The sequence below is a fragment of the Ruditapes philippinarum genome, unplaced genomic scaffold (assembly GCF_026571515.1).
Source record: "Ruditapes philippinarum isolate M1 unplaced genomic scaffold, ASM2657151v2 ctg2832_1_1_1_1, whole genome shotgun sequence".
In the NCBI taxonomy this organism is placed as follows: Eukaryota; Metazoa; Mollusca; class Bivalvia; order Venerida; family Veneridae; genus Ruditapes; species Ruditapes philippinarum.
Window position 1 is genome coordinate 1 of NW_026863897.1, and position 13,673 is coordinate 13,673.

The window sequence follows — 13,673 nt, forward strand, 5'->3', positions numbered from 1 at the left end:
AAATTTTTTAAAAAAAAATAATTTTATTTTATTATAAAAACCTTTTAAAATAGCATATTTTTCTATAGTTTTTATCTCATCAAAATTTTTAGAATTTCCATCAAAATTTTGTACTATTTCTGATAACCTGTGTACCATGACAGTTGAAATATTGTTGCAATTTATCTGAAAATTTTCAAAAATTGTAGCTAAAATCTTGATCTGACATTTTTCAAAATTGCAAATTATGTATATAAACGTTTCACTCACCTTTAATTTCTATTTCAGGGTACTTTCGTTGTGTCCCGCTGTGCAAAATCGTGCTTCGAATCGGCTGGTCTTAGGCGCCAAATCAACCGTTGTCGTATAACGGAGGGAAGAAATCACGGATGTTAAAAATACTTTTAAATATTACAATACAAACACACATGTGAACGAGTGGAATACCAAAACTGGAACTCCCTCTCTGACATTTGAGAATCGTATATATATAATATCAACCTGTCCTAAGGACATTTTATAATGTATATAAATAACACGTTTTAGAGTTACATATATAAATCATTCCTGACATAAGGTCAGTCCGTATGCTTTCTCCTGCACTATAATACTCATAAATCATGTCATGTTCCATAGTGCACATTAAGAAATAAAAACCCTAATATATGTATATACATGTTGACTTGTCATTCTTTTTGAATATAGCATGTATGACTAATTAGCCTGTGCAACCAGCTATACGACATTTTATTATCACTGCGTCGTTCTTGCCGTCGTGCAAAATCAGTAATAAACAAAATTTCTTAATAATCAGTTAGTTTTAAGACAATAAGAAAACAATATTTTAAGAGTTATTCCCCTTTTAAACTTAAAATTTTGTCAAAATTGTCTATGAGGTAGAATTATTTCAAAACTATATCTGGTATCACCTTATTACTTGGAACGCTTGATGATCATGACACGGTACTAATGAAAGACATTTTTCTGAATTAAAGTTTTTTGAGTTATTATTCAGTTTTACTAGAATCGAGTCTTTGTCAAAATTCTCTTATATCTAATGATGATTTCAAAGCTATAATTGCTCTCAATATAAAATTTGGAATACTTGAGATCATGACAAGGATCAGTCGTTAGGCAAGGGGCATTATCCGAAAGTAATGTTTAGAAGTTATGTCCCTTTTTTATTTGGACTATTTTTGAAAATATTTTATTAACAGTCGAACGTTAATACAGCAGGAAAGACACCGTTTGTAAATATAACCGGAAACTTAAGTAAATATATTTTGTAACAAATGTTATACCCTTGCTTTTGGTATTGGCTTAAATTTATGCTAGATCAAATGTTCAAACAATGTTGCACTTTGGTTGCAGGCACATACTTTTTTCTTAGCTTATTTTGTTGTAAACAAGGAAAGTCGATATATCTTTATTATTATACATTGTGTAGTAATTTCAGAAATAATTTGTTTATTTTAGATTCAAATTTGTATGTAACATATATGAAGTAAAATATCATTTTTAATAATTTAAAAATTAAATAATGTATAATGTAACACTTTAAAACAAAGTTTTTATTTTATAGCTCAAAGTTTACAATGTCTTGAATGTCAGGAACTTCCACGCCCTGATGATTGTCGTATAACAACAACTTGTTCCGGTAACAGTATGTGTTATGTGGAGCAAGTCGTTACAAGCGGAGGTTTGATACTCTATAGCAGCGGATGTGCCTCTGTAAGTCAACATAATACATTGCTAGAACTTTATTTTTGCAACTATAAAAAGAATGTAAAGAGAAATATTTAAGCTATTTATAAAATGTTTTGAGTGTTACAATTTTAAAGTTTCTGCCATATTTCGAGTTTTACCTTGTGATGTAATCAAATTAAAAAAAATGAAGAAAAATCTAGGGCCACAAAATTAACGAAAATAACAGAAACACTAAAAGGCGAATTATATTGCAGACTTTATTGATGAGGCTTTAGGAATATGCAACGTATCATACATCCAATAGTTGCAATTTCTAAAATGTGATCGATGTAATTAAAAGATCAGAAAGTATAGCAACCCTCGGACTTGCTCTTTTACCAAATAAAACAGTAAAATTGGAATCTCAACAACAGTAGCCAAACAAGTTAAAACAAAAATGTTAAAGTATTATGGACATATTATCTATTTAAAATTGATATTTCTATACACCTTTTTTAATATTGTTGCGTTTCCAGGCGATGTTGTGTTCCATAAAACGATCTGTCACAAGTCGTGATTTGATCAAACGTCAGAATTTAGTGTCTAAGACAGATGTTGTTACATGTATGGAATGCTGTGAAGACGATTTTTGCAATATAGTAGGCTGTGGCCAAATAGGTACTTGTTCAGTAATGTGATTTATAACAATAAAGATTTGTGATCGTTATACTGTATATATCAACATTTTTAATTTTTTAGATGATTTTGAAAAAAAAAACTTTCCTACTGCTAACTTAAATTTTATTTGATGTCATTGATAAAATTTCATCGAATGCTAAATGTAAAATTTTGAATACTAAAACTGAACTTAAACTGAAAAAAGATATTCATTGACAAAGACTTTTGCTGCTTTCAAAGTGATTTTAATGAACTGGATTGAGTATATAGTTAAGATTTCTTAGTATTTCTCAAATTCATGATTTTCAAAATGATTTGTCAAAGAAAATGACATGGAATTCATTATTAGTTATCAGGAAGATTTGAACAGATGTCTCCTATTGATGCAAAATTTCGGAAAATTATATCTATTTGAAATACTTCAAACCTATATAAGTTGTAAACAAATTAGGTTCTGCTCAATTGCGAGGACAGTTTTAAAATAATTTGAATAACTTTTAAAACATTAGAAAATAAAGCAATTAGATGTGCATCGTTTACAAAACGCAGCTCGCACAATTGCTTAAGGCAACGGCATCCTAAATGGCAACATAATGGATCTTAAGGTTAATAATAAGTTTAGAAAATAAATTTGATTTTAACAGCACACAAAGTGCCATGGGCATAGATGGTTACGACTTGTTATATCTTGAAATGTCAAATAGAAAAAAAGACTTGTTTTATCTGTCATTTTCATAGGTGCGTATTGAGAGCACAAACATAAACTCTCATCATTCAATATAATATCTTTATTTCTACATGCCCTAGAAAATCATTTCACTAAACATGTGATTTAATGTCGAGCTATTACGTGATTGAAACAGAAACAACATTCAACAAAACATTCACGATATGTCAAATATTGATCTATAATATGCCATGGATAAGTATTTAGCAAACATCACTTTTAAACATTTTTTACCCTTAGGTTCAAAACCGCAACAAAGACCACCAATATGCTTCGATTGTCAACACCAGCTGAACCCTACGAGTTGTCGGGATGCAACACTTTGCAATGCAGACCACGTACTGTTAATATTCTATGCCGCTATCATAATTTGTATTCGTTAATGTTTAAAGTTTAAGCCAAAAAGCAAGCAATAAAAATATGCCGCAATATACTAATAGTCATAATATTGTAAGTATATTGATATTATTCAAAGATGATTTATGTACACATGAATGCAGCCCAGCTAACAACATTTTGCTGTGTTGGGCTTTCTTTATGGATTCTGTTTTACTTTATTTTTATTTGTATATTCTATATGCTACTAAGTTTCCACTTGATATTATAAAACATCTCTAAATAAATGAAGTAGACTGAGCTGATATAAAAATATCTGAAAGATCTCACTGAATAAACTACAATTGCAAATTCAGTGTCTTCAGCTTATTTAATTAATGCTAAAAGTTTGTATAATGTTGCATTTGCTCATCATTGGTATTTAATACTACATGTCTATTAATTTATTTATTTTCCTTACACAGATGTGTGCATTACAACAAAACGGCCATGATTGGAAAAGTGAATGTGCGCCTACACTTGTAAGTAATTATATTCTTTATGCAGTATTAAATTGTTTTCTCGACCCAAGTGCTTTGACAGTGCATGATAAAGCGGGGGGTGGGGTTGACAGTGCGTGATAAAGCGGGTTGGGGGTTTGGGGGTTGGGAATAATCACCTTCCTTTATCTTCAACTTGTCTTGCGCTGTAATACCTCTAGGTGCTATAATAACAGGTGTTTTTTTCTATTCGGAATGCCAGAAATATAGTAGGGATTGCATTATCTTCTTGATCGTGCTGGACCATGCCTTTACTGTGGATTCAATTAACCAAAATTATGTCTGATACTGTCCGGATGTAGTGGACGGGCCTACAAGGAACTACAGCATTATATACCCATAACATGCCTTATTGCCTTTATTTCACTTTTTTCTACTTGGTTATTCCTACATTAGTTACATCCTTGTTGTTACTTTGATACTGATTTCATTTATTTCTTATGAATTTTACAGAAACATAAAATAATGTTCAGAACCGATTTATCATCATGCACCACACAAGCAAACTGGTAATAAATGTTTATAAAAAGAAGAGGCAAGTTTAATCCTTGCAATCGAAGCGTGTTTATTACAAACAATATTGTACTGCAAAATTACGTTTTCAAGTATAATTGAGCTGTATCAAAATATAAAAGTTACATTTTTGATATTACAGCAATGCAAGGCAATGGAGCAGCTTAGTTTGAATAACGTTGCTGGACCCTGTCATACATGTTGCAATGACGACTTCTGTAACAACAAATGTACTCTTCATAACAGTGGAACAATTACGTCACTGTCACCTACTTCAGATACAACAATATCTTCAAAACTAAATCAAACAAAGATTATGACACCAACAAAACAATTGTCAACAATAATGGCATTAACAAATATAAGTACTACAACTTCAGCCTCTGGTGCATCTTCAGCATATACCACCACCTTCATGCCAAAGACATTCGCGTCAACCACATTTTCAGAGCCACCTGCGTCGGCAACATCACCATGGAGGCAAATATCTACAACGTTATCAGGAGGTCTAGCGTCTTCAACATCTGCAGAAGCTCTTTCATCTTTAACATCTGGAGGGGCTCAATCGTCTTCAACACCTGCAGGAACTCTATCGTCTTCAAAACATGCAGATATCTTCTCGTATCCAACATCCCCGAAAACAATAGTAACAACTTCCTTCGCGTCTACTGCTCAAGTACATGTTCAATCGACAGAAAAAGTGTCTACTATTCATGAAGATAAATCATCAATTCAAACAAGTCAGGTGTCGACCAGAACAACATCTTTTACGCCTTTAGTTTCTGTAACGAAAGATACTTCATCAATAAATTTAACAAAAGATCCAACTTCCACCGTGCAGACAACTTTATCATCACAAGGTAGATGATAAATGTTAACAATATACATGTACATACCTATTCGATATACAATCATATTGTAAAGCGTTACACCTTTCAAAAAAAGTAAAGAAAGAAAAACGAATTCTCAAGAAACATGAATCCATTATCGAAGACCATTGTCGTCTTTATTTTGTTCACAAAATGTTGTTCTTCTCGTTCAATTATATTAAAGTAAATTCGTATTTGTCTGTTCCTAAAATTGAAACAATCCATGTAATTTGTTGTTACGTGTTGAAAATTAATAATGACAATCATAAGTTACAAAGTTTTATGTAACTTTATATATTTTCAAAGCACTATTTGTGATACTAGCATACTATCTTAATAATCGTTATCTAATTTGTTTCAGATTGTAACAAGACACTTGACATATGTTTTATTGTTGATTCATCAGGAAGTCTTGGTCCTGTAGGATTTGAAAAAGAGTTAAACTTTGTCACGAGTATGATTTTAGCTATCTCGTCAAAGACATCAGCAGATGCAGAGTTTTGTGTCATAACATACTCAACAAGTAAGGTTTACTCATTACTGTTGATAGGTTTATAACAGGTGATGAATATCTCGGAAAATTTATTTTATGGTCATTCATTTTACATACTTTGAAATTAGTCACTGGCCTTACTGAAAATAGAATTAGCATATTAATAAATCCAAGAACACTAAAAGCCTGATGGAAACCTGGTTCGTAGTAAGAGTATCATTACGTATCACTGTTTTGAATCCAGCCTGCAGTAGTTTTCTTTTTCCTTTTCATTATTAACAGTTTCCTTCGAGTTTTTCTTTTTTGTTAAAGTGACATTATGCTCTTTTTTTCATTGTCAAGTTGAGCTAAATTGACTATGTATTTCAAAAAATTGTCATTTATAATGGTGATTTACCAATAGTTGATATAGAAAAATCTTGAGAAATGATAAAATATAAATCTGACTATAAATAGACTGCCCATCTCTTTTATAAATAGAAAGTCACGAGTAAATTCCGATGGATATTTATAAAAATCCCCTGGCGCTATGTGAGTTATTTCGCCTTCATGCAAAATTGATTATAAAATTGAAAGAAATTATGGCTAATGCAAACTTATTTTGACTTTTACCTGTTCACTCACATCCATTGGATGGGCACAATGTCACCAATACAATTATCCTGTTGGAAGCAACATGTTGTACTCATGTGACCATTGCACACCAAGATCAGCAGGCACATCCGGACCTTTTGGTCATGATCCTCTCTGTTCGCTATTCAGTCAGTACAATTTCCCGAATTGTTTTATTTAGACAAAAAGATGGGCAGTTTAATTTAATTAACTTAAAGTGGTGAAGCCTATACTTGAATATGGAATTAAAGAAAAACAACATTATTTAGCTATCATTGAATATACAACAAGATGATGTACCTAATTCTCTTTATTTGTTTATTAAATACTGGTTCATGTTTTTTTCTTCAACAGGAGCACGTGCATATATCAAACTACAACATTATCACACTGTCGCAGAAGTAATCCACGCCATTGGAAACATACCATACATGTAAGATATTATTTTGCTCATAGATGTTCATTTGCTCATTTCACACATACTGTAGATATCCATTCGCTCATTTCAACATACTGTAGATATTCATTCGCTCATTTCACACATACTGTAGATATTCATTCGCTCATTTCACACATACTGTAGATATTCATTCGCTCATTTCACACATACTGTAGATATTCATTCGCTCATTTCAACATACTGTAGATATTCATTCGCTCATTTCACACATACTGTAGATATTCATTCGCTCATTTCACACATACTGTAGATATTCATTCGCTCGGTTGTTTTAAGAATATTGAAGACTATTTACTTTTACTATACAAATCAAATTGGTCTGACAATGTTACAAATGTGGCAAAGCTGAGAACATATGTTACATTCAAACAAGACTATGAAACAGAAAAATATCTCATGTCTTCCTTAACTAAAGCAGAAAGGTCCCATTTAGCTCAATTAAGATGCGGTATTCTTCCGCTCAAACTAGAAACAGGACGATACGTGGGATTACGTGTTGATGAAAGAATATGCACTCTTTGTACTGACAATGTTGTTGAGGATGAAACTCACTTTATATTGAAATGTTCTAGATACAACGATTTACGTGTTAATTTGATTTCTAAATGTAAAGAGAGTAGCAGTGACTTTGACAATATGTCTGATATTCAAAAACTAAGTTATGTGATACAAAATCAATATGTAGCGCTGCAAAGTTTATTGTAGAAAGTATGAAAAGAAGAAGGTTATATCTTTATAAATGACCTGATGTTTTACATAATAAAAATTTACTTGAGTGTATTGAATCATGTTAAAATATCACCAGACATATTTGAAAATAACAAGAAATATAATAACATATCTTAACATTGTTTAGAATTTATAGCTTTTGAAATTTTGATATGCTTTGCTTGTTTATATGGAATTTTGATGATTGACCACTGTATTTCCGATTAATTTTTCTATGCTTTACATGTTTTATTGTAAATCATTTATATGAATTGTATATAGTTTAAAGTGACTTATAGGCCCAACGTGGCCGGGTATTGTAATTTGTAATGTTGTAATGTATGTTTATTATATTGTACATAACACAATGTCACTATACTAAAATTTACTTACTTACATACTTACATTTCACACATACTGTAGATATTCATTTGCGCATTTCACACAATCATACTGGTTAATAAATTTAAACAGAACTGTTATGTTTATATAATAAGTTTTACTTATTTCGTCGTTATATAACTGTATTAGTGGTAAGAAACATCCATAGTTTTGAAATAAAAGGAAACGAAAAAAAAAAACACGAAAAAAACCAAACAAAAACAAAGAAAAACATATGAGAAAAAAGAAAAGAAATTGAAGTTAATTTAAACGAGATAATGTATGTTCAGAAACCGTTTATATTTTTTTCATCTATCAACCGGACATTATTATATCTTCATATTTTTATGATAAGTGTCTAAAACCAATGCTAAACCATGTAAACAGTTGTGCAAAAAATAAGGAAAGCTTACCATCCCGATTTGGAAATAAAAACATTTAAAATGGTAAAACAATCATGTTGTCACTCATTTTAAGCTATGAATACATATAAATATGCAAATATTTCTTATTTTAAGATTTTGTCAAATCTTAATCTGACAAGACAAGAAGAAATAACAAGGGTTCGGTCTTTGCGATTATGATTATATTACCACAATTGTAAACACCACATTATGCAATATTATTTGATAATAAAAAACAAAAAAAAAAAAAAAACAAACATTATCTATATCCAACGAAAAGGAAAATTCAGTTTCAATATAATTTCCAGGAGATGTAATTTTTCGAGTCAATAACAAATACAATATCGCAACCTCTATTTTCGTTATTTCTTTTCACATGTATTGTTCCAAATAAGATTTTCTAAAGTCATGCAAAGTTTAAAGAATCCTAATTTTTATTCTGACTATATTTTATTTCTATATGACAACTGTTACAAACGTCCTTTAAGATAAGTTATTTTTTGTTGGAAAAAATAAATTAAAGCTGTTTTACTGACCTGAATTGTCATATTTTATTCACAGAACTGGAGAGTCGTACGCTTACCGTGGTATTCATCAAGCACATAGTCAGTTCAGCCACAATGGACGTCACCATGCCAAGAGTGTAACTATTCTTATAACAGATGGTCACTCCACTGACCCAGATAGAACAGTACATGATACTGATCATCTCCTACAGTAAGTGATAGTAGACATCATGTTCACATATTGTCGAGACATTGCATAATGTTATAAAGAGGATATGCAGCTTACTTTAATTATATTTATACTACCTCCACTATGTACCAATTATTGATTGACACACTTTATATATAGAACTGGTAAGTTTAAAACAATAAAATTTATTTAAGACATAGAATCACTGAATATTCTAGAGGGTGTGTATTTTGATAGAATATACAAAAATGGCGTTTTTCTTAACATAACATTATATCACAAATTGTCATAAATGCACTAATATAAAGCAAGTCACGATCATGAAAGTCAGCAATGTAAGAAAAGGGGATCTTTAAGGTAGACTAAGACGTCTTTGATACAGTACAGGCTCAGTTTAATTGTTAATTAAGCCTGTAAAAATGAAAGTCAATGGTTAATGCAGGCCGTCGTGACCAAACATTTACGTATTATTATTATGTATTAGATAAAAATAGATATAAAACCTTATAAATATTTTTAAATGTAAGATATTGTATCACAAATCTTTAAAGTGTATTTCAACTAATAGATTTGTAGTCGTTGATGATTATTTCTAATTCTTCTTAAGCAATTAGATATTAATAATAAGTACTGCTTTGCCAGCTGTTAACAGACAAGTAATTTATAGTTGTAGATGTGCTCTTTTCCAACTCCAGTAAAGCATTGTCAATTATCAATGTATGATAAAAACATCGTATGGGTAAAACTTTTGAAGACTCACATGTTTTTACAATGTTTTCAATTTTATCGCCATAGAAAAATTAGCGAGCAAAAAAAAGCGAATTCTAATTTTGCTTCATTTGCTATGTTGGTTAGTAATTTTCAATACCGTGACTTCACATTTTAGAAATGTTGATAAATATGCTGTTACCACCGGTTCACAAACGAACACAAGCGAACTGCCGCAGATAGTTTCTGGACCAAACCATCTTTTTCAAGTCCAGGACATCAACCATTTAGATGGGATACAAATGAAACTTCTAGAAACTCTGTGCAGCAGTGCATGAGGTACGTAGTTATAAATTGTTTTATTTGTATTATCATACATACCGACTTCTTTCCTATTTCTGATGTCTTCATTTGCAAAATTATACCCGAAGATTATCTTTATTGTCGTTGTCCACTATTCCCGATTTGTATGATGGTTTTATACTAAAATGATGCTCTGATCTGTATATGTTTAAACAGTAGGTCTGATATCTATTATGTCGTGATAGCAACGAGGACAAGAACAAACTGTATGAAATTTTTTGTTGATATTTTAACTTCGATGCAAGACTCCGCCATCGTTACACAATAAAGTTTTACTTTGTTCATTGGATTGCTAAGAGGTGACATTAGGAATTAGTACGACCTTAGACATTTATAAGATAAAGCTAGTTTCCTATAACATTCTGAATACATTTTAAATCAGAACAGTTTGCAACAGAATAATATTACATGATTTACTTTGCATTTACGTGGCGTGGTGTGTAAACTATAGCATTCTCTAATATATGAATTGCATTTTTGTGTGATGAGCACTTTTTTCAAAATCACTCAATTATTAACTACACTGCAGAACAGATAACCACAACGCGGCATTTCCATATACCTATTTATCTCCCTTTACCTATTATATTAACCAGCTTTTGTGAAATTTTCTTTTTTGTAGTTTCCGGAAGTTTGGCTTTGGAAAATTCTATTAGACCGCCACTTCCAAAATCTTCTGAAATTCTTGATTATTTTTACAAAAATGGTTATTCTAATAAACGTTATTTAGATTACTTGACTTTCGTTTTCAATGTTCTGGCAACAATAAAAAGTGTTTAAATTGCGTCGACACTTAAATTCGACCAGTTGAGGTTTGCTACAGAACAGGTAAAAGTGGATTTGTCTACCATGGACAAATTTTAATCAAGTAAATCAAGTATTTAAAATATTGACGAAACACAATAGCAATATATTATTTGAATATACTAATATACAAAATATTTCTTGAAAAAGAAATTGATTATCGAGTTCTAAGTGCTTAAGTATAAGATTTATTATATGATGCAAAATAATATTTTGTTGTAGAACAATTTTGTAATTGCAATATGTACTAAGGACCATGTATGCAACATCCATAAATATTTATTTGGTGATTTGTTGTCATTTATGATACTAGTAAATAGTAAATACTTTGAACAAAATTGTTTATACATGTAGTATTATATGCATTCCAAAATGGACTAATTCACTTTAAGCTATTGTTACAAAAAAGTGCTGTGCTTATTAAGTTTTTAGCAAAGTATGTGTGTTATGATTTTATAGTGCTTAAGAATATTTATGTCAGTATTCACACGCTCAAATACTGTAACATGTTAATTGATTAGCACAAATTGTTATATCCCATGCCTTTCCTTGCTTTTATACACATGTTTAAACCATAACCATATTTCTTTATACAAACGTGTAATTTAATCATAATGGTACTTTAATATTAAGAGCCTGTTTATAAATGGAAAACAATTGTCGACCGTGTTTTTGGTTAAATGTTTATTTGTTACATGATAAAAAGAATCTGACATGAGTTGCCATTTAAAGATATTAATTCTATGCTCAAATTTTATATTAGAAAATATTGATAATTGCTAAACAGTTTCTTTGTAAATATAAAATAGACATGTTTTGACTTCACACAGAGAAGATATGTTGTTAAAAATTCTACACATTATAGGGGGTCAGGATATGAATATACAGTGACATTAAAAAAAACTGGCAATTTTTCAAGAAAAGAGTAACTTAACTTCACCTGTAATAGGGAACACAGCTTCCCATACATAGTTTATTTATTCTTTAATTCAAATAAGACATATTCAAATTGAATTTCATAGATTTAAATAAATTTCTGTGATGAAATTATTTTACTCAAGGATGAGCATAGTATTTCTTTCATATAAACTATTTGAAACTCGTAAAGCTTGGGCTTGCTTTATAACATTTTTTCTGAACATTTTTCATCAAATTTTATTATCACATTACAACTCATGTTAGATCCTATATATTTACCTGTATAAGTGCCGGTAATGGATTTATTGTACCTATTGAATTTGCATGCGTTTAATATAAATATTGCAATGTAGTACTCGATATTAATCTTTCAACATAAAAATATCAAAATAAGAATCCCTAATGGAAGTCAATAACGTTAAAATTCTAAATGTTGCAGACTCGATTTCATTGATCCTGCTCATGGACGGTTCTGTCAACTGCAAACTACTATCCACACCCCCTAGCACCGGCTTTATCATGGTAATGGTGAAATTTTGAATTTAGAAACGTCCGCAGATGTGTTCATACGGCGGTTATCATGGAACCTTCGATGTGTAACGTTAATGCCATTCCATGACAAGCGGCGTATTATCCCCAATAATATTACTGCAAATCAAAACGGTGTGCAACCGATATCAAAGGGACATTATTGCCCTGTAAATAAATTAAGGACAAAGTTAATTCATAGTCTCCCTTTGTCGTACAAAACGTTATCGTCATGTTTACCGAATTCATTGAACCGGTGCTTTTAGGTAAACAAATTGTCGCAAAATTCAAGGTCTGAGTTATATATGAAACTTTAAAAATGTATTTATAATTAATCAGTAAAGGATAATAAACACTGTGTTTTAAGTATATACTTCTCATTGGCGTCCGCGCCGAAGCGCGGCGCTCTTATGGAATGAGATCAGATTTTGAGAAAGGGCGAAAGCAACTTCTCGAGTCTTTTAGTCGGTCATAATAAATGCCGAAAATTCCGATCGGTATGAGGGTGCTTGATTATTAAATAAGAATGAAATGTCGCGATATGTTACAATGAATTTTCGCAATGCAAACATTTACAAATGAAATAACCTTTTCCGTCAATAAATCGCGCTCTTCGGGGTTTTTTATTTATCATTTTGTAGTACACAGTCGGTTATCATGTCATGGTATGTTATTGTTGTACATGTATCCTAGAATGATCAGTTGATGACCTAAATATTCCAAAAACCTATTTATAGATATATCTTTTTATCACTCCTATCGGTAAATGCCGGTCTCTCCCGGTCTATTTTGACCAGGATTTACTAGTGACCGGCGAATAGTACCACACGTTATATTGTCCGGTCTCTCCCGGTTTTGGAGTAGATGTTTGATATCGTTACAATTAGAAAAAAAACAACAATAGCATGTTTCATTTTATCTATATGAGATAAAAACAATAAATATGTACACGGATTTATATGTAATATAAATCCGTGATATGTACAATAATTGAGAAAAAGGTACATTTTTTATGGTATTAAAATGACATTATCAACTTTGAAACATTTTATTTAATTATTCAATTTGTTATCCGTGTTTAGTAAAGATGCCGAGGAATTATTCAAAGTTACAAATTAGATTTCATGAATTATTCAATTGATCGATAATTTAAAAAATGATAAAGAAAAATACAATGTACATGTACATGGTTTAAGAATAAACAATATTATAGATTGAAAGATAAACCATAATTTACTGACTTTTTCCAGTTAAGCTTTGACTTATAATCG

The 13,673-nt window shown here is 30.7% G+C and overlaps 1 protein-coding gene across 1 annotated transcript; it reads left to right on the forward strand.

Annotated features, from left to right (window-relative positions):
- Positions 1-1,561: 1,561 nt before the first annotated feature.
- On the forward strand, positions 1,562-10,886 carry LOC132723730 (mucin-2-like; the record flags this gene model as incomplete). Its single annotated transcript, XM_060708496.1, is given in 10 exon segments — positions 1,562-1,710; positions 2,202-2,343; positions 3,311-3,408; positions 3,871-3,927; positions 4,601-5,318; positions 5,689-5,850; positions 6,787-6,865; positions 8,947-9,102; positions 9,968-10,128; positions 10,775-10,886. Coding segments are annotated over 9 exon segments (1,721 nt in total), but the record flags the coding sequence as incomplete, so codon positions are not given.
- Positions 10,887-13,673: the final 2,787 nt, after the last annotated feature.